At 49.1% G+C, this 26840-nt stretch overlaps 3 protein-coding genes across 4 annotated transcripts in view; 1 reads left to right on the top strand and 2 right to left on the bottom strand.

Annotated features, from left to right (window-relative positions):
* Positions 1–26716, top strand: part of LOC135822409 (uncharacterized) — a 31723-nt gene extending 5007 nt beyond the window's left edge. For all 3 annotated transcript variants that reach the window (XM_065335169.1, XM_065335170.1, XM_065335171.1), the window contains exons 2-12: positions 449–502; positions 3607–3731; positions 4262–4409; positions 13629–13711; positions 14166–14295; positions 15082–15270; positions 16914–17021; positions 18580–18756; positions 20122–21933; positions 25250–25372; positions 26418–26716. In XM_065335169.1, the coding sequence (XP_065191241.1) occupies positions 449–502; positions 3607–3731; positions 4262–4409; positions 13629–13711; positions 14166–14295; positions 15082–15270; positions 16914–17021; positions 18580–18756; positions 20122–21933; positions 25250–25372; positions 26418–26567 (3099 nt within the window). In that variant the 3' untranslated portion in view covers positions 26568–26716. The remainder of the gene's footprint in view (positions 1–448; positions 503–3606; positions 3732–4261; positions 4410–13628; positions 13712–14165; positions 14296–15081; positions 15271–16913; positions 17022–18579; positions 18757–20121; positions 21934–25249; positions 25373–26417) is intronic.
* Positions 1–26840, bottom strand: part of LOC135822414 (uncharacterized) — a 140092-nt gene that overhangs the window by 59034 nt on the left and 54218 nt on the right.
* LOC135822417 (uncharacterized) overlaps positions 1–26840 on the bottom strand; it is a 173901-nt gene that overhangs the window by 124486 nt on the left and 22575 nt on the right. The window lies entirely within an intron of this gene.

The following is a 26840-nucleotide window of genomic DNA, read 5'->3' as shown; positions in this document are numbered from 1 at the left end:
TGTGTGGCCAGAAAAAGCCACTTCATAGCTGTGTGGTGTAGACCAGGCTGAATAGTGGCGGTCAATTCTTCAGCCTTGCAAGCTGTTGAATGGTGCAATCCCACCACAAGCTGCTATGGCTTCTGCTGTAGCATCGCTATCATCGCATCCGGCGATGGGCGTCCAATGGTGTGTGTCTGTGCAAGTGTGCGTGCCTGTGTATGTGCGCTCGTCCACATGTGTCGTGCCAAAGTCCTCACCAGAAAAAACTTCATGAACATGAATTTTGTGAATTGAATCAGTTGTAATTATCAGTATATATCCAGTAGCATACATGCTTTTATTTTATTTTACTCCAAACCAGCTGTTACTTGGAAGGACAGTTGAATGTGCACATACAAGGTTCTTTTCAGATAACATTATCCGAACGTAACTATAATTCTCTTGGTTGTGTTTTCATGCTTGCCAGGAGCGCCTTGACGTTGCCTATCACTTCCTGAAGGACTTCTCCCAAGCTTGCAAGGTATGTTCACCTGTGCGTTCCCACGATTTATTGTTGCTCAATTAGATATTTTATGATTGTGTGAGTCACCTAGCGCTGTGCGCTGTGCAGCCCCAAACCTACAAACACTTCGCACTCGGGTGCAGGACACTAACTTAAAGGGGAAGTTTAGGCAAAAATCAAAATTTCACAAGTTGTAGTCTTCGGAGTGCTGAGTCGAATGGTCTTGGTCCGAGGAAGCTGAGACGCTCCCTTCCTACTTGAATCCCAATCGAACTCGCGCACTTCCACTGAAACTGGGTGACTGCGCCCTACTAGATGGGGATTTGTATGCAAAATGTCACTAAAAGTGCCATTTCGTTCTTATAAAAGCACGGATGACCGCGATTGGCTCATATGTTGTAGTCTTTTGGACGCTGAGTCAACTGGTTTTGGTCCGAAAAGGCTGCGATGCAGCGTTCCTCCTTTATTCCCAATCGAACATGGTTGAACAAGCGGTCACGTGCTCCTGGGGGCCCAAATCACCTTGTCACCACTACAGCAGGCGACAACTTTCACACCACGGTTCAACTTGAGTTCAACTCGAGTGACAGGACTGCAACCAAAAAAGGTCAAACAGGCTAGTAAGTTGTACCCTGCAGGCACGGTGACCAGGTGACTGGTGTACGCAGGAGAACGTGACCGCTTGTTCAACCATGTTCGATTGGGAATAAAGGAGGAACGCTGCATCGCAGCCTTTTCGGATCAAAACCAATCGACTCAGCGTCCAAAAGACTACAACATATGGGCCAATCGCGGTCATCCATGCTTTTATAAGAACGAAATGGCGCTTTTAGTGACATTTTGCATACAAATCCCCATTAGTAGGGCGCAGTCACCCAGTTTCGGTGGAAGTGCGCGAGTTCGTTTGGGATTCAAGTAGGAAGGGAGCGTCTCAGCTTCCTCGGACCACGACCATTCGACTCAGCACCCCGAAGACTACAACTGGTGAAATTTTGATTTTTGCCTTAACTTCCCCTTTAACCCTAAACGAGTAGAATCCATTGAGCCTCGACAACTCTATAAACAATGATTATAGTCCTAGCCAAGGTATGCCTACTGTACATGCTTACTGCTTACTGTACATGCTTACTGTACATGCTTACTGTACATGCCTACTGTACATGCTTACTGTACATGCTTACCGTACATGCTTACTGTACATGCTTACTGTACATGCCTACTGTACATGCTTACTGTACATGCTTACCGTACATGCTTACTGTACATGCTTACCGTACATGCTTACTGTACATGCTTACCGTACATGCTTACTGTACATGCTTACCGTACATGCTTACTGTACATGCTTACTGTACATGCTTACTGTACATGCTTACTGTACATGCCTACTGTACATGCTTACTGTACATGCTTACTGTACATGCTTACTGTTAATGCTTACTGTTAATGCTTACTGTTAATGCTTACTGTTAAAGGGGAAGTCCGGTGAAAAATTTAAATTTCACAGTCCGTAGAGTTCGGGGCGCTGAGTCGAATGGTCTTTGTCCGAGGAGGCTGCGGCCTATGGTTCGTCAGATACGCCCAATCGAACATGTGCGGATTTGAGCGCGCCTCACCCAGATCCAGGTGATGACGTCACAGCGTGCAGCCAGGTGACCACACCATCTAGATGTGTACAAAAACGGCCATATTCGGAGCGCGTTCGATTGGGGAACCGTTTGTCGCAGCTTCTTCGGACCAAGACCATTCGATTCAGTGTTACAAACACTACGTACCCTGTGATTTTCAGCTCGGTAAACCTCGAGGTTATACCGTATTTTAGCCGTTTCCGAGTTGGACTTTTTCCGTCGACATGCACTGGCCTCTATCTACGGCTCTAGCAATGCGCTGCGTGCATGCTACCTGTACTAGGCTGTAGTGTAGTCAACAAACTCATCACACACGGAACTACTCCCGCACTGCCATGCTGGGGTAGGTACAACAAGACTCGAGTCACAAGACTCAGAAAACTAGTCAACACACGGACTTGTCATGTACTACACTCGTATCAGTCGTGTAGTCAGAGAACGAGCGTTTCTCCTTGCCGGTGGTGGTTGTGCTTTGAGAAAGAAAATTTTAGTTTTCCGCTCCCGCCTCATTATTTTATGCTACAGCGATGAGTGCACAACCGTGACAAGTGACAAAACAGCGAACAGCTCCCGGACCTAGAACTTTCAGATCCCGTAGCGTTGCGAGCGAAGAGTCGTGCACGTAGTTCAAAGAGCCTGCACTGTTCTCCAATTGAGTGTCCGAAATACGCCAAGTTCGCACCAAAACATCACCATGTGGCAGGTTACTGGAGTCTAAGCGAATCGGTATGGAACAACATTTAGTCTTAGAGCACTCGCATCACTCTTCTCCATTTTGGCGACTCTGCTCTCCAGCGAGCTGATAATTATATCGGCTTCGTCTGCAATAGCTGCTGCTTCTTCATCAGTCGGAAACTCAGTAGCGCTCACTCTTGACCGACCCGCGCGGCCATTTCTTCAGCTGAATACCGAGGTTCTCAGCCCCAGACCGAACTCATGAAGGTCAGCCATGGCTGCATCCTCACTCTCACAAGGAGTTACGTCTTCGGAGTCGCTTGCACCACCTACTATGGGTCGCCAAATCATTTGAAATAGCACTGACACTATTGCTTTCACGCACTCCTTTTGACCTAGCTGCACGCTATGACGTTGCGGAGGGTGTGGCGCGGCCGCATGACGTCATGGCGCAGCCCCCGAAACTCAGTTTTTCAAACGGAAATATCTCGAGAACGCTTTGTCGGGGACATGTGGGACCAACACCATTCGACTCAGCGGCCGAAACTCTACCAACCCTGAAATTTAAATTTTTCACCGGACTTCCCCTTTAATGCTTACTGTACATGCTTACTGTACATGCTTACTGTACATGCTTACTGTACATGCTTACCGTACAGTATCATTACCAAACTGGTAGTAACACATGCGCTCTGTACCCCGCTGAACAGTTTGAAATGCGGTACTTCCATGGACTGTACGGCTGGATAAGGATTTTCAAGTTTTCAGCCACACCTCACATTTTACTGTCGTTCCATGGTTACTGTTCCATGTGCTCAGGGTGTGCACAACTACGTCAAGAAACGAGCAGCCATAGAGAAAGATTATGCCCGAAGTCTATTGAGACTGACTCAATCCACAATGGACATAGATCCCGACACTCATAAAGGTGCATCGTTCAAAAGGTGAGCCAACTCCCCGCTCTCCCTCCCCTCCCCCACATCTACCCCTCAGCAATAACACATACATCTAGGCTCCTACAGACAGACAAACGAACAGATATACACACTCTCTCTCTCCCTCCCTTCCTCTCTCTCTTTCTCTCTCTCTTTCTCTCTCTCTCTCTCTCTCATACACTCTCTCTCTCTCTCTCTCTCTCTCTCTCTCTCTCTCTCCCACCACCATCCATTATTGCTCCATTGGGGGGGGGGGGGGGGGGGTATTGTGAGCTGGGTATAGACTATATTATGAATTCATTCCACGGTCTCAAAGCTGAAGTTCAGAGTGCTCAGGGTACCCTTTTAGGCTGTCAGACATCTCTAGCGAAGATTATTTATGAACGGCACAGAGAATATTATCACCACTAATCAAAGGCAGGTGCTGCACCATAACTTTGATGGGCAACCATTGTAAAGATTACTGAGATCCTTGGTGGTCATGTATGGTCATTGTATCAGCGTGGGCAGTTCTCTGGTGTTCTGCTTGCATGTTGTAGTGCTCTTGATCTGGCGTGGCAGACTGTGCTGATTTCCACTAAGGAGTGTGCTGAAATGAAGCTGTCAGCCGCTGCCAGTCTGGAGCAGAGCATAATGGCCCCGCTGACATCCGTCTTCGATGGTGAACTGTGCAAGACGAGGAAAGAGGTAGGAGTGAGATTGTTCTGCAACGGGCAGAGCATTCAAATTGCTGTAAAGCCACACAAGAAATGCATATCCAGACCCAGGAATTTGCCCTCTGTTCTGCTATTTCGATTCATCTGGCTTCGCCCAAAAGGGCATACAGTCAACTTTGCTAACAACGACTGCGGATATAACGACAATTCGCGAATAACGACCGAATTTCCATGCCCAGAGCAAAGTCCCATCTAACTGTATACATTTAACTTCGGATATAACGACTATCTGAATAACGACAATTCGCGTATAGCGACATGCTTTTAGTGCCCCGAAGTCATATTCACTGCTTGAATAACGACTTTCTGGGCTTTTGACAGCTATTTCAAGTACCTGTCAGTCAAGTACATGTACCTGTCATGCAGAAGTACCAGAACCTATGCATGGGAGTAGTAGTAGTAATAGTAGTAGTAGTAGTAGTAGTAGTAGTAGTGCTTGCCTCGCCGGAGGTGGAGGGTGTGCTCTTGGTCGATGCCACCAACGCTTTCAACGCTATGAACCGCACAGCAGCCCTACACAACGTGCCACTCGTCTGCCCTGCCCTGGGGCAGGTGTTCAAGAACACCTACAGCAGTCCATGCCGCCTGTTTGTGTCGGGTGGTGGAGAGATAAGGAGTCAGGAGGGTACCTGCCAAGGTGATCCTCTCGCCATGGCGATATACGCGGTCGCCATGATGCCATTGATAGACAAGCTGTCAGAGTGCTGCCCCGACGTGGTGCAGCTATGGTATGCTGATGACGATGCTGGTGGCGGACAGCTCCTCAATCTAAGGCAGTACTGGGATGGGATTCTGGAGCATGGCCCTGGCTATGGATACTACCCTAACGCGAACAAGACAACACTAATTGTCAAGGAGCAGCATTCGGCCCTGGCACTCCAGCTTTTCAGGGACACGGGCATTCGTGTTGTGACCGAGGGTGCTCGGTATCTTGGCGGCGCACTCGGCTCAACGGTCTTCTGTGAGGAGTATATCACAGATTTGATCAACAAGTGGACGCTGCAGGTTGATCGCCTGGCGGAGGTGGCCACCACTCAGCCGCATGCTGCGTACGAGGTGTTTGTAAAGGGCCTCGTGTCCAAGTGGCGGTACCACTTGCGCGTCCTATCTTGCCCTGCGAATCTTCTGGCCCGTCTCGACGCCGCCATTACGACCAAGCTGCTGCCAGCGCTCAGCGGCCATTCGTGTTCGGACGAGTCGGCACTGAGAAAGTTGCTATCGCTACCAGCGCGGTTTGGTGGCATGGCAATCCCTGTGCCCTCGGTGGAGGCCGAGAAAGAGTTTTCTGCATCCAGACAGATTGTGGCTCCTGTGGCGGCCTGCATCAGACCACCAGAACATCCAACAAGCACCAACGAAACTACTCAAACAGACCAGCTGAACGAGGCAATAGCCCTCAGCCGGCAGGGGGCCGGGCGTATTCGCAGAGAGAAAGCTGCCCAAGCCACGGGTCTCGTTAGCGAATTGCGCCCGGATTTGACAGCAACACAGGTGCTGTTAGTGGAGAATGCCGCGGAAAAGGGCGTATCATCTTGGGTAACGGCGGAACCATCGTCCCAAATGCAGATGGTGCTGAACAAATCGGATTTCCGAGATGCGTTCTGCATCCGCTACGGCCTGCAGCCTGACGGACTCCCCCTGACTTGTGTATGTGGTGCTGCAAACACAATAGACCATGCGATGATGTGTCCGGCAGGGGGCTACCCCATGGCACGACACAACGAGATCCGGGACTTGTTGGCTGACGTGATGCGTGAGGCGGTCCGGGATGTGGAGGTAGAACCGCCTCTACTACCATATGATGGTGAGCGGCTCCAAGGGAGGACAGCCAACCGCTCGGCAGGTGCCCGCCTGGACATCCGGGCTTGTGGCTTCTGGACGAGACAGCAAGATGCCTTTTTCGACATCCGGGTTACACACCCAAAGGCAAGCTTGCTGTCGCGTCAGGAAGTCATCAGCCAGCTCCGAACGCATGAACGGATGAAGAAGCGCCAGTACGGAGAGCGGGTGACAGCAGTGGACAGGGGTACGTTTACACCTCTAGTTTTTTCTACCTCGGGCATGATTGGCAGAGAATGTTCAATGGCACTGAAGACACTGGCATGCCTGATTGCAGAGAAGAACGTCGACCTACACGTATCGGTCATCATGGGTCAGCTCCGTTGTAAGCTGTCAGTCTGCCTTATGCGATGGGCAGTCACCTGTTTGCGTGGTTCAAGATCGTCATACCGCCGCAACAGGATGAATTTCACGACGATGTGCAGGTTGCGGGCAGCCTGAGCGTGATAGTACCTCACAGACATTTGCCCAACATTGTCCCATGATAATGAATTTTTGAGTTTTTGGACATTGTATTGCATTGCTGCTCCATCTACATGGCTGTATTTGTGTTTCACATCTCCATTTCAAGTTTCCTAATAAAGATTGTGTCAAGTAGTAGTAGTAGTAGTAGTAGTAGTAGTTGTAGTAGTAGTAGTAGTAGATTTTATTATTCCCGTAGCTATGCAGAAGACGTTACTTCAGTAACGTCTGGCGCTAGCCAGGGTCCACACAGCTTTAATTTGGTATTTGTTTGTTTGTGTGTTTGTGTCACGCCTGGCGCTATCCGTATCTGACGGCAAAAAAGCATAGGATGTTATAATTTTTTCAATTCTCCTATTTTTTTTCAGGCATATCCTGGGATTCGAACCCGCACTATCGCCCTACATGCATTCCCCCATACACTTCGCATTCATACCCATTCTTCCAAGTTGCTTCACGTTATTATCTTGCGTTTGAAAGCCCTATTTGAATATTGCGGGCAGCTGTATGTGGCCAGCTGTGTTTGATGGTACGGTACGGTACGGGAGACGGTGTCGTATTACCCTCGATCGTACCTGTCCCGTACCTATCCCCTACCGTACCGTGCCATCAAAGACGGCTGGCCACAATGCATATTCAAATAGGGCTTTCAAATGCAAGATCACAATGTGAAACAACTTGGAAGAATGGGTATGAATGCGAAGTGTATGGGGGAATGCATGTAGGGCGATAGTGCGGGTTCGAATCCCAGGATATGCCTGAAAAAAAAATAGGAGAATTGAAAAATTTATAATATCCTATGCTTTTTTTGCCGGTAGATACGGATAGCGCCAGGCGTGACACAAACAAACAAATGTTAGCCCCATCCCTCACACAAACAAGTCAACAAAGAGGCATCTTTGGATTGAGGAGTGCTGGTTTCGAAACAACTGGTTTGAAGCTCAAAGTAGAGCTGGTGTTAGCTCAGAGCAGAGCTGCTGTTAGCTCAGAGCAGAGCTGCTGTTAGCTCAAAGTAGAGCTGCTGTTAGCTCAAAGTAGAGCTGCGGTTAGCTCAAAGTAGAGCTGCTGTTAGCTCAAAGTAGAGCTGCGGTTAGCTCAAAGTAGAGCTGCTGTTAGCTCAAAGTAGAGCTGCTGTTAGCTCAAAGTAGAGCTGCTGTTAGCTCAAGGTAGAGCTGCTGTTAGCTCAAAGTAGAGCTGCTGTTAGCTCAAAGTAGAGCTGCGGTTAGCTCAAAGTAGAGCTGCGGTTAGCTCAAAGTAGAGCTGCTGTTAGCTCAAAGTAGAGCTGCGGTTAGCTCAAAGTAGAGCTGCTGTTAGCTCAAAGTAGAGCTGCTGTTAGCTCAAAGTAGAGCTGCTGTTAGCTCAAAGTAGAGCTGCTGTTAGCTCAACGTAGAGCTGCAATGCTAAATGGATGTAATATAGCGCAAGGCAGAGCCGCAGCAAATAGCTAGATAACACCAGTTGTGAGAGTGGACCCGATTAGTGGGTACGATAATTATGATGGTGTGAATAAGTTGGATAGGGAGGGATGGTGGGAAAAGAAACACTGCTGAAGCACGATCCGTTGTCTGGAAGAGCACAACAGGGCAAGCAAGATTTGTTTTTCTTTTCCGCAAAATGGGCTGGTGCCATTTGTGATTACGCAGCAAAACAAAGCGCATGACGTCAGTCTTGAATGCAGTACAAAGCAATGCAGTGCAGTGTGTGCGCTAGTTCGGATTGTTGCTAACAAGTACTAGCACAGCTAGTACACCATTAGCCCCATCCCTCACACAAACAAGTCAACAAAGAGGCATCTTTGGATTGAGGAGTGCTGGTTTCGAAACAACTGGTTTGAAGCTCAAAGTAGAGCTGGTGTTAGCTCAGAGCAGAGCTGCTGTTAGCTCAGAGCAGAGCTGCTGTTAGCTCAAAGTAGAGCTGCTGTTAGCTCAAAGTAGAGCTGCGGTTAGCTCAAAGTAGAGCTGCTGTTAGCTCAAAGTAGAGCTGCGGTTAGCTCAAAGTAGAGCTGCTGTTAGCTCAAAGTAGAGCTGCTGTTAGCTCAAAGTAGAGCTGCTGTTAGCTCAAGGTAGAGCTGCTGTTAGCTCAAAGTAGAGCTGCTGTTAGCTCAAAGTAGAGCTGCGGTTAGCTCAAAGTAGAGCTGCGGTTAGCTCAAAGTAGAGCTGCTGTTAGCTCAAAGTAGAGCTGCGGTTAGCTCAAAGTAGAGCTGCTGTTAGCTCAAAGTAGAGCTGCTGTTAGCTCAAAGTAGAGCTGCTGTTAGCTCAAAGTAGAGCTGCTGTTAGCTCAACGTAGAGCTGCAATGCTAAATGGATGTAATATAGCGCAAGGCAGAGCCGCAGCAAATAGCTAGATAACACCAGTTGTGAGAGTGGACCCATGAAACCAGCACTCCGTTAGCTAAGCACTATTGACGCACAGCAAGGGTCAATTTATGTCAGCACAGGCAAGCATTGCGCAGCTAGAGTTCAGTAGCTCATTACTCACCCGAGTTGGGGATCATGGCATCCATGGCACGGCAGCAAGCCGGGACGATAGCTGGCGCTTAGCGCTTGTTGTAGTCCGGATGTAGCATAGACACGCATCGCTCTTTCCACTGACCTGCCACTCGGAAGAAGGAGTCGGGGCACTAGCCATAGCAGCGGTGGTGGCTGCACCAATGTAGACCGAATGCCCGGAGTAGTTCGACTGGGATGGTACACCGGCCGCAGCGACAAGAGACCATACTGTTACTGTGAATGACTGCCTGGTCAGCTGCTGTCTGTTCGAGAGTACGAACAAGAGTTGCTCTGGTTCCTCGCGACGAGTGACAAATGGGTAGCTAACAATGGCACGGACCGGGCAGTACGGCGGTACAGACGGGCCAATGTCACTAGTAACGCCTTTACCGAATGGGTCCGTCTTGGATGAAAGCAGGAAGAGTTGCAAGCGTCCGTCACCAGGGGAGCTAGTACAGCCCCGTGTGATGCCATTGGTGAATTCAGCACACCGAAGAAATCCAAAGAAGCAGCATGGCGGCTTGGTAGAGCAGCTTGTCATGGCCATTCAGGATACTACTTTTCCGGCGTGCATCCGTCAGGTGTCGTAGGATTGGCATAGTTATAGGAAGGCGAGGGGTGAGTACAGCCGTACCATGGCATCGCTGGATGCCCTTCAACACCCTCTCCAGAAGCCACGCATCTACTAAGGGGCCGGCAAACCCATTCTCAAGGTGGGCTTTATGCACCGCACTCGCATACACAGATACAGTTCAGGGCACGCTGATCATAGTTCACGCATGAATGTGTGTCCAGGAACGATGACTCGGGCAGCAAAAGTGAGCTTCCCCAGGAGGGACTCGAGTTGACGCTGGCCGATGCTGCGCTCGCTGATAGTAGCCATGAGTGGCGCACGGATGTCGGACAGCTTGTCCTCTGGTGGCCGCAGTCTAGGAAAATACCAAGGTCAATGATGGTGATGGCCCTCGAGCTGGGATGGAGCAAAGAGGAGTGCCGAGATACGTGAATGCCCGGAGGGGGGTGGTGAGTTGCTGGTTGGCTGCAGCCAAACCAGTGGAGATATCGAGAAAGTCATCGAGGTAATGAAGCCGGTGATCTATAGCAAACTCGTGCTGCATGATCCAGTTGACTGCTGTGGCTACTGAGTCAAGGACGGCTGGGCTGGAGCGGGGGCCGAAAGGCAGAAAGCGCTCGTAGTAGTAGGAGCCTTCCCAGCGAAGTCCTGACGGCGGACTGGGATCTGCCGAAATGCACTGCGTACATCGAGCTTGGACAAATACACAGGCTGTGGGCATGACATGATGATGTTGATCGCGTTGTCAATGCTCGCGTAGTGCAGAGAGAGCGGCTCGGCAGGAATGCTGTCGTTCGCGCCGGTGCCTTCCGGACTAGACAGATGGTGGATCATTCGCAGCTTGCCGTTCTTTTTGGGATGGCACCAATACCAGAGCGGCGCATGAACGGAAATGGAGGTGACGGAAATGGGCCTGTGGTCTCGCTGCGGGCGCAGGAAGCAGCTAATTGCTCGGATATAAATGCCGAGTGAGTGAAAGCCAAGGGTAGATTATTAGAGAAATCCGAAATGTCGTGTTGGCCGGCAGATCCAAGAGTAAAGCCACGGCGCAGCCCATGGAGAACATACGCAACGCATTATTGATATGAGTGGTTACGTAACAGGCGGGCAAAGTGGTCAGCTAGCAGTGTGGTGTCTGCAGAGTGTATAGGAAAGAAGCTACGTACCGAGTCAAGCTATTCAGTAGCCATTCTGCTAGGAGCGGCGGGGTGGCCGATTGGCTCCGCGCTGCTGCTGGTTGCACATGATGCATGGGTGGTCCTTGCCACACTGGCTGCAGGTGTGGGAGAAGCGGCACGACGACGAAGAACAGCGACCTCCATTGAAGTTGCGGCAGATTTCTTGGCTGTCGCTGGTATGGTTGCGACCACTGGAGGTAAATGCTGCTGGCTTGGGGACGAAAAGGACACAAACCGCCCCTGGATGGGCCGTCTTACATTGAGCGCATTTTGGGTGTGCATGGCCTGTGACAGCTGTCTGCCATAGGTTCACGTCGATGGTGTCCAACCTCTTCGTGCCTGGTTACTGGGCCACGAGCAGCCGCAGCTGGCGGTCGTACTCTAGCCACGCGCTTGGGAAGAACTGGCGGTTAGCAGTCAGGATCAACTGCTGGTACGCAATCAGTTCAGCAGTTCAGCAGTGCGGTGTAGGGCAGCAGCCGTGATAACAGACATGTATGTGGTCCATGCCTCGAGCCGGGTAGTTACATGTATAATTATCGTGAACCTTGCGACGCACCTGCTTCGCGTACGGTCATCCGACTCAACGATATTTAGCTGGCTATCGTTATTCGGGCTGTGCACCAGCCGGAATGTTGGGCCGGAAGTGTGCAAGAATTTCAGGCAACCAACTTGAAAATCTACGAACTCCCCTCGCAAGATACGTTCTTGCACAGCCTTGGGCACAGCTGGTGCAGGTGGCTGATCGGGTGGGTTACAAGGGCTTGGCCTGGCGTAGTGGCGGCAGCAGCCGCATTGCCTTGGCCTTGGGTGAGGAGCGGCACAATGCTCTCCGATAATAATAAAATGGCGGCCGACAAAGCCGACTACACCTCGTCACGTAGATCTACGGGAGCGCAGATCCCATGTTGAGCCCGCGTCACCTGAGCTGGCGGAGGAGGCATTGGTGCAAGTCGGGCTTCTGGGCTCGCGAGCCGTGTCCGCACTGTCATGTTGCTGGTTCTCCTGGCCGGAGCAGACCTCACTACCAAGGGCTAGTTGTGCCAGCAAACGGTCCTGTAAAATACTTTTACTAAGTTTCCTTTCGGATTCGAGCCGCGCTGAGAAGGCTCGCCGCGGGGGCTTGGCAAGGCATTGCCTTGACAGTGTCGACAGTTAGGTCAGACATACTGAAGAAATACAGTGTCGAGGTGACACTCGGGCTGGCAGCAAAGCTACGAAAGGAAAAGAAACACTGCTGAAGCACGATCCGTTGTCTGGAAGAGCACAACAGGGCAAGCAAGATTTGTTTTTCTTTTCCGCAAAATGGGCTGGTGCCATTTGTGATTACGCAGCAAAACAAAGCGCATGACGTCAGTCTTGAATGCAGTACAAAGCAATGCAGTGCAGTGTGTGCGCTAGTTCGGATTGTTGCTAACAAGTACTAGCACAGCTAGTACACCATATGCGAAGTGTATCGGGGGATGCATGCAGGGCGCGCGATAGTGCGAGTTCGAATCCCAGGTTATGTCTTTAAAAAAAGGATTTTTTAAAAGAATTTATAACATCCCTATGCTTTTTTTTGTCTAGGTCATCAAGGCAAAAAAAGCATAGCGTAGGGCCCTGAGCTTCCAAGCTCTCTCGTTTTACTAGGGGAGTCCCAACAGGCGTTGCCTTTTTTACTGGGAACCCTAGGAGAATTTTACATGTTTACATACAGAGTAATGGTGATGGATAAAGGCACACATGCAAGAAAATGCAGCCAAGGGGGGGGGGGGGCTTTTTCTTCATTTTTTATGTTGGCTTCAAAATTGTTGGATTTACCAGCACACCTATATGTACATGTATACAATTATGTACATGTACATGTAGTTGTACATGATTGTACAGTAATCATCATACATGTACATGTACATGTCCCTGGCCCTGTAGATGGCTCAAAAAGGCATATTTTTCAATTGATTTCCCTTGCATATTGAATTTTTAGTTCCTTTCAACTGCAATATGAAAATATAGTACACATTGACATAGAGCAAGAAAAGAGCTTCATTTTGATATGCATGCCATACTATACAAAATATGGGTTCACATACATTCAAATGGGACTTCGGTTATAAGGACACTTCACGAATAAGGACACTTTTCTGATGCCCCGCCGAATGTCGTTATTGGCGAAGTTGACTGTAGTAGAGGGGTCCATGGGACCTCTGGTCCGGCTGAAGCCGAGCCGCCGGGGCAGCTTGGACATCCATGTTCAGACAGAGATTTATGCACAGCCGAAAGAGAGCAATGAGCTAGTGCCTAGGTCTGGATATGGAGATAAGGCTCCAGGAGGTGCATCGCTTACTTTTGATAAGAACAACTGACACAGCATTTCAACAGTGACAGCAGCATGGTACCGGGACAGCAACACTATAATATCTACTTCATCGTGTCCTTTTGTCGAGAGGCAGTTTCTTCTTCTCAGTATCGACTTGGAAGAAACCAAACGAGGTATTCTTCCCTTTCCCTGGCTCTCTGTTCATCTACTTGTGTGTCCAGCTGCCCATGCCTGTAACAGTCATCTCATCTTCGCTTTCTATCTGTCTCTTCTTTCTTTCTGTCTTTCTTTTTTTCTTTCTTTCGTTCTTCCTTTTTTATTTCTTCCTGCCCTCAAATACGGTCAACAGATATCAGAGCAAGGAAGGCAGAGTACGCGGAATGTTGAAGACGCTTCGCAGCGACTACTGAAAGCGCAGTTGGTGTTTGCCAGGTAATGGACCGATCAATGCGATCATACAAGATAAAAAAATTTCAATGGCAATTTTTTGTTTGTTCATAAGGTTGAAGGAGTTGAAAATGGGAAAAGTGTGAAGAAAAATTGACTGTGACCATCAGGACTCCAAGCAGGGACCTTTGCTTATGGCCAGCGATGCTATGGTGTAACCAACCGTAGTTGTCATCCGAGCAAAAATTAGTTTTCTTGCCCTGCCCACTTTATGCGGAAGTAGTTGATTTGCTTGAGTTGATATGCGTTGTGGGCAGGGAAGCCAATGCTGCAAGATATGACCTTTGTGACTTGACTTTGACTAAAAAATATTTTAATTCACTTCTTCTCGTTCTTGGCATTTTCTGATATGGCCGGCCAGGATGGACCATCATGAGCGATCTGCTGCAACAATCTCAATTCTATTGCCTGTACTTGCATGCCATTTCTGAACCTAAAGTTGTTCTCAGGAATGGCAAGCTTGTCTGCTACAAATACATCGCGAGGGCAGTAGCACTGACAAGTTGAAGTCAACTCACAGCCAGAAGCTTCGCGACAAGGAATCGGCACTCGGCAAGAAGTGTGAAGAGGTAGGGTGTAAGGATGATGCAGTGATGTCATAATTTGGTGTAGAGGCGATGTGATGATGTCATCATTTGATGTACAAGTTGTTGCAACGACGTCAGCATTTGATGTGATCAGTATGGACTGGCATCACAAGCACTGGTTTGCCACTTGAGTCAAAGCATATCTGACGATTATCGGCAAGTTTTTTTTATAGTTTTTGTTCTGAACGTTCGGGGTGACAGACCTCGACCAAGAACGAATTTAGTACGTAACAAGCCTGCTGGTGATGATCTAACAAAAGATTTCGTGAACGAAAATTTGTACTTATACAGGTACTGTAAAAATGTCGTATATTGTTGTTATGGAACTGCATATACATAATAATTATTGATATAAGGCCAAACTAAAGAAGGTGTGTGGTTCGACTCACCCGACCGACCGTACAATTTCAGCCCGACCGTAACTTTTTTTCGGCGGGCTGTCGTGTGACTGACGTACGTGGACTGAACACGTCCACGTCTACGTGCTGTGCGGCGTGAGTCTGCGGACGCAGGCGGCTCCTTTTGGACTTGACTAGTGTGTAATTGTAGTTGTACTGCAGTGCAGTGCAGTGAGTGGTACGACTGCTGCCTTGTGCTGGTAGTAGAGTCTACTCGATACGCGTATACAGTGTATTTACATGTACTAAAAAATATATTAAAAAAAAAATCCGCCCGCCCGCCCGTAAAAAAAATGTCCATGTTAGTCGAACCACACACCTTCTTTAGTTTGGCCTAAGTATTATTTACTCACTGTCCATTGTGCTTTAGGCTAAGCTGGCGTATATGTCTGCACTTCGCCGTGCCAACAACGTCCAGCACCTGCATCACTTTGACGAGTGGCCTGTAGTGCTGACCCACTTCAGTCAGGCCTGCACTGACACTGTGTCGGTAGCACGACAGTGCCTTGTTCGCCTGCTGGAGGAAGTCAAGATGTTACAGCAGTCTATTGGCGAACCGGTAAGTGTAATGCAGCCGGTGTGTGTGTGTGTGTGTGTGTGTGTATGTGTGTATGTGTGTGTGTGTGTGTGTGTGTGTGTGTGTGTGTGTGTGTGTGTGTGTGTGTGTGTGTGTGTGTGTGTGTGTGTGTGTGTGTGTGTGTGTGTGTGTGTGTGTGTGTGTGTGTGTGTGTGTGTGTGTGTGTGTGTGTGTGTGTGTGTGTGTGTGTGTGTGTGTGTGTGTGTGTGTGTGTGTGTGTGTGTGTGTGTGTGTGTGTGTGTGTGTGTGTGTGTGTGTGTGTGTGTGTGTGTGTGTGTGTGTGTGTGTGTGTGTGTGTGTGTGTGTGTGTGTGTGTGTGTGTGTGTGTGTGTGTGTGTGTGTGTGTGTGTGTGTGTGTGTGTGTGTGTGTGTGTGTGTGTGTGTGTGTGTGTGTGTGTGTGTGTGTGTGTGTGTGTGTGTGTGTGTGTGTGTGTGTGTGTGTGTGTGTGTGTGTGTGTGTGTGTGTGTGTGTGTGTGTGTGTGTGTGTGTGTGTGTGTGTGTGTGTGTGTGTGTGTGTGTGTGTGTGTGTGTGTGTGTGTGTGTGTGTGTGTGTGTGTGTGTGTGTGTGTGTGTGTGTGTGTGTGTGTGTGTGTGTGTGTGTGTGTGTGTGTGTGTGTGTGTGTGTGTGTGTGTGTGTGTGTGTGTGTGTGTGTGTGTGTGTGTGTGTGTGTGTGTGTGTGTGTGTGTGTGTGTGTGTGTGTGTGTGTGTGTGTGTGTGTGTGTGTGTGTGTGTGTGTGTGTGTGTGTGTGTGTGTGTGTGTGTGTGTGTGTGTGTGTGTGTGTGTGTGTGTGTGTGTGTGTGTGTGTGTGTGTGTGTGTGTGTGTGTGTGTGTGTGTGTGTGTGTGTGTGTGTGTGTGTGTGTGTGTGTGTGTGTGTGTGTGTGTGTGTGTGTGTGTGTGTGTGTGTGTGTGTGTGTGTGTGTGTGTGTGTGTGTGTGTGTGTGTGTGTGTGTGTGTGTGTGTGTGTGTGTGTGTGTGTGTGTGTGTGTGTGTGTGTGTGTGTGTGTGTGTGTGTGTGTGTGTGTGTGTGTGTGTGTGTGTGTGTGTGTGTGTGTGTGTGTGTGTGTGTGTGTGTGTGTGTGTGTGTGTGTGTGTGTGTGTGTGTGTGTGTGTGTGTGTGTGTGTGTGTGTGTGTGTGTGTGCTGCCCTCTTGACATGGTAACTGTTAAAATATGTTCCCACGGATGGAATTCTAGTGAAGCATTTCTTCCTGTTGGAGTAGTTAGTTCCATACTGATCAGGCGTTCAGAATCATACTCACCAAATGCCCCAGTCTTACTACATTGCAGTGGAGTTAGTTCTTCAATGATTTTGCTTATTGGTATTCTCTGAAATCTTCCTTGGCTTGGTATTTGGTTTGATACCACTTAGGGTCAGACTCAGTACTATTATTCTAGTACTTTGGCATCTTTTTTTTTTCTTTCCCAAAAGGTTCTGGTGACGTTACGGTGCAAGCCTTCAGCGATCGGGAAGCTCAAATCATCTATCATTTCACTCAAGAAAAGACTGATAAGCTTCAATTTCTTCAGAATCAACTTCCTCAAAGCTATTCTACTAGTGCTTGTGAATCCTTTTTGACAGCGATAGCGTGTTTGTGTCCACCTTGTGTGGTTCTTGTATTCAGGAAAAGCTGCTGGCTATAGCACCCACAGTGAAGGCATTGCATACCCTGGACCTCAAGTCCTACACGGATGACTTCATACTGAGTCACATGAATACAGGCAAGATGGAAGTGAGTGCAAAGCCAGGCTTGCCTTAAGTGAAGGCCCCAGACTTTGCTTGTGTGTGTGCGCGTGTGTGTGTGTGTGTGTGTGTGTGTATGTGTGTATGTGTGTGTGTGTGTGTGTGTGTGTGTGTGTGTGTGTGTGTGTGTGTGGGCGTGTGCATGGGCGCGGGCGGGCGTGCGCGCGCTCGTGCGTGTATAGCCTTCATGCAACATACTCATACTGTCAATCCCAGTGAATTTTACAAGGATCCCCCCCCCCCCCAAGACACACACACACACACACACTACTTGGCTTATTTCGAAAATAATGCTCTCTTTCACGGTTTCTGCACTGGACGCGTTTGGGATCGAAAATCTCACCTGCGCAAACTGGCGGAGCAGTTCACGCGCTGAGGTCCCTACTTGTAGCCTACATTGAGCTCTAAACATGGATAGTGGAAGGTTCATTGCAACTTTAAATTTCGTGTTTTGTTTTTTTTTCGAAATAAGCCAAGTTGAAGAAGACAGTATAAATGGCTGAATGTTGCGTCCAGGAAAGCACGTTCTACGGCCATCTCCAATCTACCTATCTCCCAGACACTCTCTTAGAGGAACTATGGAGGGTCAAAGAGCACATATTTCACTCTTGGACGCAACTTGAACACCTCTTCTTCTGAGAGTGATGTCTTCTCTCCGAGTGATAATGGCGGCGATGTTCATGATGGCTGATGCACTGGAAATCGAAGTTAGGACAATCTAACCGGAGAAAACACTGAATTTTTCACTGAATCTTCTCTGAAGTGGGTTCTTGCCGCATGGCAAATTATAGGAAAATCGACCGGGGCGATATCGCCTTGGCCACGCTGTCCTTCGGCGGGAATCACAAAGTATGTTCGAACGACGATGAAGATGACGATTCCGCCAGTGTCGACCGCTTCCGCTAGTGTCGAAAATCGGCCGTCGCCATTTTCCAGCTGTGTCCGCGAGCTGCACTAAACACTCGATGATGCAATGTATGCGCAAACACCCTGCGCAGTGCACGTGCTGAGATCCCTACCACAGGGCTTGAAAGTGACAACATCAAAAGTCAACAAATACCGACAAATAATGACTTCTGGGTCCAAGTGGATCCACTCCACCTACATGTATAGTGCAGTACAGGATGTGATGGTTAGGCCTCGGCATCCTGTCACACGCACCAGTGAATCTGTTTTGTACTAGATGTGGATCCTCGACCCGGAGGGCCTGTCCAGTCATCCCCTGAGGACTTTGTCACCTTGCTGTGATGGAAAACCACCCGAACATGCATGGATTCATACAAAAACTGGATCCAGGTGGATGATGATCCAAAAGCCAGCATTGTCTATGAATCCGGGCTGCCGGTGATGTGACAATTTCAAGCGGAATATTTTACTTGATCCGTAAATGCACCGTGGGTGGTAGGTGATCTGCGTTAACTGAAAACACTCTTCTCCACACAGGACCCCCCCCCCCCTCGGCAGGCGAACAACATTTGGGAAATCCTTAAATAAATACGTACAATACACATCTGTTATTCTTCCTGTTTCCTCCGTGTCCTGTGCAGCTTCCTCGTTTTTATGCGTTTGAGGATGTAGTCATGGATGAGGCTGCAGCAGAGGTGTTCTCTCAAAAGTGCCGACAGGAATGCCGGGAAATATTCATTCCTAGCAGATTGGAAAATCTTACCAGGCAGGAGATCGACAGGGGTGTCTACTTTGTGGGTTCACAGCACTTTGCAGAGGTGAGGAAAAATCACCAATGTCTCTTGTCTACTGTACTAACATCAACACTGTGTGCTGTATGTTACCTATTGACTAAACCTACACACACTTGAAAGGAATCGAAAGCATTTCTGCTGTAACTCTCAGTTTCACGGTTTTAACTAGGGCTCAAACGGTCACGGTTTTACCCCTGACGGTTAACTGCTAAGCTAACGGTCGGTTAACCGGTTATAACCTATAAGCCACGGCAATCCTGCGGACTCTTTTTTAACCGTATATTTGACTATACTCATTCAAAAAATGTACCCTATTCAGTACAACGCACACTTGTACATTCTCTTGCATGCTCATTCATACATACTCTCACACCAAAAGACCAGATATGACCGAGTTGACAGCCCAGAAATTGCGTACGCGTGCGACAGCCCGCGAAAGTGCACCCTTTGCAACGACCTGATACTTGAAAAATTGACTGAAAAGTTACTGCGTAACCGTTATCTTTATCGGTTAACCGTTAATTCTTCGTAACCGGTCTGCAACCGGTTAATCGGACTAATCGTTTGAGCCCTAGTTTTAACCTCTCAAGTGTGTGTACTAGGCTCCGTACTTCTGCACCTTGGTGTATTGAGCACTCTCACGGGCAACCACAACTCCCTCCGAGTTTGACTTAACCTATTCATTTCTTAATTTGTAACATGGAAATTGCGGGCACAAGTAATGCGATCGAGTCCACCAACTAAACCAGCTTTTTTACAGTCAGACCTGCACAATCTAGCACAAAACTGACAAGGAGTACTGAGACATTCGATGGCGTGAAAGTCATTGTGCCCACAATGTCCATGTTATAAATTTTTTCCTTGGCTCACCATCTGAGTTCTTAATTTCTTAATTACTCAAGAGAGATTGGAAGCTGTGTCGCAACTCTGAGCTTCACGCATTACTACGATCATCAGGCAACTGAAGCACACCACTTGATTACGTTAATTGTTTAATTACTGAAGTTTGCCATATGTTGGTACCCGTGTGCCAGGCAACTAGCTCCCACTGTGGGTTGAAGCACGGTTAGAAAGTCCTTCTGCTTCCTGGCAGAACTTGAACATGGTTCCATCTGTTTTGTGTGTAACATGGTTCCAGCGAATGGGATTTCCGGTCTTTTGACCATTTGGATCTGATCTACTCAACTCCCACGGCTGCTTTAGGAGTTTTATGTGTGTGTGTGTGTGTGTGTGTGTGTATGGGGTATGTGTGTGTGTGCATGTGTGTGTGTTTGTGTGTGTGTGTGTGTGTGTGTGTGTGTGTGTGTGTGTGTGTGTGTGTGTGTGTGTGTGTGTGTGTGTGTGTGTGCGTGTGCCTGCATGCATGCGTCCGTGGCTCTGTGATATTAGGCTCCTGAACACGATAAAGACAAGATCAGAACTGTGATCATGGCAAGTACGGACATGGTTCCATCACACAAGGCCCGCACGAATGTCTCGCACATGCTGGCTTTACGCAAGGCAATTATGCGGAGCAGAGGACCGCAAGAAGCTAGCGCTGGTGTATCAGAAGGGCCAGTTGATTTGTCACCTCAGCCGGTCATATCACTGGTACGTGGCAAGATACCAAAGGATATGCCATGTGCCCCGCAGCCCCAAGCTCTACCTTTGACTCTTTCTGCATCAGCGATACCAACACGTCACCCTAAAGGAAGCATAGCGCCCCAGCGACCGGCAAAGCCTTCAGCGTTGTTTGATGAACAACGCCAGGGCTCTATTGACGGTGCGACAAAGGGAAATGGCCGGCAGTACGAGCCTGCTGAGTACACTGCTCCAGAGCCGCTCAAGAACAATCTCCCGTCTTCAGCGGAGGTAAAGGAGCCTACAAAGAGCCCGCAGCTGATCGATAACATTTCACCGTACGCCTGGGTTGAGAAGAGTACTGTGGATGGCGAGATGATCATACGCCCACCGATACCTGAGCGCCCTGCCAGGCCTGCCATGCCGGACAAGCTGATACAGAGAATTGAAGCAGAATCCAAGCTGCATGCTACCTTTCCCAGGCAGTCAGCATCCAAAGCGTCCCCACAGCGACCTGCACGGGTACCTCGACGCTCTGCTCCATCTGTTCCAGTCGGCAGTGGTGGCAGTCATAGTGAATCCTCAGACCAATCCAGTACTGACACAGACACGGTACCTCCAGGCAGACAGGTTTCCTCACCACCCGCTCGGGCTACAGGTGCACCAACCTCACTCGGCATTCAAGCTAGGTCCTTGGATACTGGTACTCTTGAAACGACTGGCTCAGACCCGCAGTCAACGCCGGACAGGAATCAAAGCGCCGGAGCAGCAACTCGTTTCCCACCACCTCCCCAAAGCCCTGCGCCACTCCCACCTCAACCAGTGCGCAGAGCCAAGAGTCAGGACACATCTGCAGACCGGCCTAGCCCCGACAGTCGTCGAAGTCTACCACCCAAGCCACCCCGGATCTCCCCTGCACAGGCCAGCACGCCGCCGGGTGTTGGGTCTAAACACACTCATAAGCAGTACAGCAGTGATGACGAGAAAGCCAAGTCTGAGCACCAGCCCAGTATCCAAGACGATGATGCTGCATGCTTAGAGCGACCGTCATCGCCGGCATACGTAGACGTGATTCGTCCACAAACACTGCCAAGAGAAGCAAACACTGCCTATGGAAATAGGCTGTCAAAGGCTTCGAGTGCCGACTCGGACGTGTGTGCGCCGCCACTTCCTGGTGAGGAACAGTCTGAGTATGCGCTGCCGGTGAGTCCCGTTTATATTACACTGGCGGCGGAACGCTCTTTGTCTCTACAAGACCTAGGCGATGAGTATGTGGTGGCATTGCCGTTTGTCACTCAGCTCTGTGTCCAGTACCTGCACTCGGAGCGAGCACTGTACACTGAGGGCCTATTTCGAGTACCTGGTAATACTGGTCATGTCCGTGAGCTCAAAGCAGTGCTCAACACGCACGACATGGTGAAGAGCTCCTGGAGTAGCGATCGCTTACTAGCTACGTTCCTGAAAGAGGAAATCAGGAATGAAAGAGACCCGAACACCATTGCTGGTCTCCTCAAGTCCTATCTCATGGAAAGAAACTATGTTGATGAAAAGAAGTGTCAGCTCTTGGTCCATGCAATCAGCGGACTCACCCAGAGCCAGTCAATAAGGTCCGGAGAGCTTGTAGCATCGGCCATTGGCAAGGTATGAGGGTTTGCTTGTGCATGCTGTCTAAAACAATTCCATCTTCTTTGTTAATGACGAGAGTGTGCATGTACGTGTGTTTGTTTGAGTTTGTGCGTTGGTTTCTGTATGATGCGTGTGTGTGTGTGTGTGTGTGTGTGTGTGTGTGTGTGTGCGCGAAGTGGACTAATTTAAAATTTTGTTGAAGATGCCTTGCTTTCTGTGAACTTCACATCGTGCCTACTAGTCCACCTAACCCAAACATGTATCGTCAAGTCATTCCGAGTACATTCATGCACTCTTTGCAACATCAATAGTACCGAAAATCCGCGGAGAACATTTGACTCTGTGAGCCGAGCGCCTTGATTTCCGCTGTGAAAGTCCAAGCAACCATCGCTAGCCAGTGAAAACGCATGGACGACCAAGCAACCACCAACCTAACGTAGCGTCAGCCAGCGCAACTGCCAACTTCAGGGCTAGGACAGCGGGTAACGACCGTCACAACGAAGGGGTTCTCCGTTCGCGAGTTTTTTTCGTCTTGCCTGCATATGCCGCTCGGTATGGTGCGGGTGATCTAGTTCTGATTTTCCGGTCACAAAGCACACGGGAAAGATAATCTCTGCGGGCTGTTAACCAGGACAGAGAGCGTACGGCTTGGCCAACCACTGCATGAGTATGCCTGACCCAGAAGCCGTCCTGGGGCCTGCACGACTAGCAGACCGCAATGCTGCCGCAGCACCCAATATCCCTGGACTTCACCCAACCTGGCCTAGAAGGGCCAACATTCGCCCGGCACCAAACGATTATGAAGACCGCTGGCTCTGTGCTACGGATGCGGTGGCGGGTCCATGTCAACAGATGCGGCCAAGTTACGGATGACATGTTCAACCAACCAGTCTTCTGGTTGCTTCTGGCAATTTCCGCTTTTGGTTTGTCAATGGCTCTCTACTTCTTTCTCCCTCAAATGAACGCAGCGCTCACTTTACTAAGCAGTATCTTCTTACTGCTTATTATCTCGGGCATGGCGGCCTTCAGGAGACGCTGGATCAAGCACCTCTGTCCAGCCAGGCAGGACCCAGTTGAACCTCAGATTCCGGCTATGCCTGCTATTCCATTGCCACCATCACCGCCACCACCACCACCGCTATCACCACCACCGCTATCACCACCACAGCTACCACCACCACCACCAACACCAACACCCACAGCAAGCACCGCTAGCAGTCCGGAGGAGCCAGCTTGCCGGCCAACTCATCTGGAGCTGAACGGTGTACTGTCCACAGCACCGCCACCCTCGTATGCCAGCGTGTGCGTCATACTGCCTAGTCGCCAACACTCTGAAGGGACGGGAACACCTCCGCCTGCTTACACCAGTGATATGTTGCATCGTTCTAGAACGTGTCACAATCTCTCAGTTCCCCAGTCACATGCCGACCAGGCTGCTTCGTATATTATCGTTTCACCAAATGACAATGAAGAGCGGACGATGATGGTCTCAAGCAGTATACACCTACGCCTATCTCAGGCTCCTACGCTCTGCACTGCCACTTTGCGCTTGTGCCCACCACAACTTCACACACAAGGCTGGTTGAGTCCTGCCGAATCGGATGTGGACGTAGAGGCAGGTTCGTGTTGTGGTTCGCATTCAGCCCGCACACTACTCATACACAGTTCCACTGATACACACGGATCGGAGAGTTTAGAAACACATTGCATTGAAAGGGAACATGGAAGTAAAGGTAAAACCAGAGAGGAAAGACATGCAGCACAGGAAGCCAAGATGGATCCAAGGAGAAGCACATTACACACATGCGCACACTCTAGATACAGAGACTGCTGCATAGCAACAGTAACTACACGCATGGCAACAGTAACTACGAGCATGGTAACAGTAGCTAAGATAATCTGATAATGACGTCACACATAGCATGCATGTAATCTAGGACTGTGACGTTGCACATAACATGCATGCAATCCATAACAGTTCGCATGAAGTGCACGTGCTTCATCATCCGACTCCTATCATAAGTCCAGTGTCGGAGTGAGTGAGTGAGTATGTGTGGTGGTGGTGATGGTGTGTGCACATGCGTGTGGGCACGTGCGCGCGCGCGTGTGTGTGTGTGTGTGTGTGTGTCAGCCAGTGTATGCCAGAGTATGTGGTGTGGTGTGTGTGTGTAAAAAAATGGAAAAATGAAAAATAGGGATTCACTGGCCAGAAAAAGTCACTTCAAACAGCTGTGTGGTGGATACCAGGCTAAAAATAGTGGCGGTCAATTCATCAGCCTTGCAAGCTGTTGAATGGTGTAATCCCAGCACAAGTTGCGATGTCTAACATAGCTGTTCGCTATCATCGCTTCCGCGATGGGCATGTCTGAGGTCTGAGGTGTGTGTGTGTTTGTGTGTATGTGTGTGTGTATATGCGCCAGCTAGTTCGGTTGGTGGGTACATGTGGGCCAGATAGTGCTGGGTCTTTTGCCAATGTGGCTTGGCTGCTTGAAGGTGTAATGTTGTACCTATCACCTTTGTTGGTTTCAGGGTTCATATACTTTCTATTCGAAGTATACAAACCTGTTGACCATGGACTGCTTCTGGCTAGATCAACTCTTGTGTAATCACTGGTGCTAGTGAAGCTTATATCAGATCCACTCTGATGTAGCCACCCACACTAGTACCAAGTATTACCCTCACTGGGGGCGGGGGTAACTGCAGTTGGATCCCTGGACGGATACCCTGATGCCGTCAATCCTTTTTCTGCACCTTGTCCTCACCCACTTACTGAGGTGTGATTAGCCCGTAAGTGAGATCATTTGCAAGTCCACCCATGGCTTCGGGTTTTCAGGGGGTGTCGGCCGTTCGGCGGTTCAATAGCCAATTGAGTCCTCTTTCCAAGATTCCTTTTGAGTTCCTCTCTCCCCTCTCCCGGAGAGACCCACGTGACCACTTTTGGCAGTGAACAAGTACAGTACAGTATGTGTGTGTGCGTGTGTGTGTGTGTGTCAAATTGAACTGCGGTACTCTCAGCCTGTGCGGCAATGTGCCGAATGTTGGTTGGTTAGCTCCGTTGCTGCAAAGCACAGGTCATATGCGAATATTTTGCATGTGGTGTTTCATGCCAGCATGGCGTGGGCTGCGGAAGTGGAAGGATTTTTTCGAATGTTTTTTTTTACCACTTTGGCGGTGGGTCTGATTAACTCACCTCCCACCGCTTTAGGAGCTGCATCTGCGCCTTGATCTTTGAGGGTGGTGGCGTCCCAGCAGATGCGCAACATTCGGTCTCCAGCCGAGTCTCACGCGAACCATGAATTCTTTCTTTCTTTCTTTCTGTGTTCATTGCCAGCATGATCTAGCAACTGAGAAAGCAAACCAAACAGCTGTAACGACAGTCCGAGGAATTATCAATGATGAGCTGCAACCAGTGTCACAAAGTGTTCTGGCAGCTGTTTGTCACCTCCTATCCATGGTAAATATGTACACGTGTCGCATGTGTCTGTATGCATGTGTCTGTGTGCATGTGTCTGTGTGCCTGTGTGTGTGCCAGTGTGCATGCGTATTTACATGTGTGGTGTGGGCACCGCAGGTTTTAAGCACTGCAACCCTGCTCACCATATTTTACTGGGTACAGGTTGACTACGGTCATAGTCCATCACCCTGCCTTCTCTTTGAACCTCGGATGCTTCCCTATTAATTACAAGTTGGTCGGCCCAAAATTCATGAGCACCCACACCTTGGTATTTGAGACACTCTCGGACATGCTTTAATTTCTGTGGTCTGAAAACTAAACCCGATGGCACAATCGATAATGGTACACAGTCGAACACTACTCTACTGGATCACCGCTGCATGTGGAAACTCGCTTAGGTTGAATTTTGAGGACTTTCGAAATTTTGTGCAAATTCCTGGAGGCAATTTGCAGGTGACCCCCCCCCCCCCCCGTCCATGATTCTCAGTGAAAGCCGACAGGCCTATCGACAATGAAGTATAGTCGGCGTGTGTGCGTTCATGTGCATGTGTTAAAGTCGATGTGTGTGTGTTAGTGTGTGTGTGTGTGTGTGTGTGTGTGTGTGTGTGTGTTTGTGCATATGATTGTGTGTATGCGCATGCGTCAGTGCATCAATTGAAGACTTTAGTCGATGTACATCACGTTATAATATGTGATACAGTAGACATATTTTCATATTGTGATGGTGATTATAATGAAACTGGGATATCAACTTCTTTTAATTAAATTCTTAATTCGAATTCCTCTCCGAAGTGACCAGTAGTGCATCGTACTTTAGTTTATCTGTTTCCCTTATCACTATCTGAAAAACAGTTAGGACGACCCATGTGCTGCTCACTCGCATTGTTGTTGATCAGTATAGTTTATAGAATTTTGAGTGTCTGTGCTAGTGGTGGGAAGGGGAGGGCTGTCACGTGTGTGTGGGGGGGGGGGGGGGGCGGCGTTTTTGTCACAAGTAAAGAACTATTCGTGAAAGGAGTCTTGTTTTGCTTTTGATCAATCTCAGGTTGCCAGAGAAAGCCATCGCAATCACATGACCAGTCACTCGTTGGCAATGTGCTGTGGCATAAGTGTGTTTCCGGCCATGCGTGCTGGACATGTTGCAGCCGTTCTGCAGTTCCTGATCAACAATGCACCGGCTGTCTTCCTTCGCTAGCTGCGAGGAGACACACTTGCTATGCCGGAATGGCCTTGGTGTGTGAAATCCTGAGCATAATGCATCAGGATTTCAAGCGCATGGATATGCAATATGGATAATACTTATAAAAATGTTTAGAAATCGTGCTTGGCTTGAACTATGGATGATATTAAGTATACCCTAAAATCAAATTTTCACCAGTTAGCTAGTTGTAGTCTTCGGGGTGCTGAGTCGAATGGTTTTGGTCCGAGGAAGCTGAGACGCTCCCTTCCTCCTTTATTCCCAATCGAA

Source organism: Sycon ciliatum, chromosome 8 (genome assembly GCF_964019385.1).
Source record: "Sycon ciliatum chromosome 8, ocSycCili1.1, whole genome shotgun sequence".
In the NCBI taxonomy this organism is placed as follows: domain Eukaryota; kingdom Metazoa; phylum Porifera; class Calcarea; order Leucosolenida; family Sycettidae; genus Sycon; species Sycon ciliatum.
This window is presented reverse-complemented; position numbering and strand designations above follow the sequence as displayed.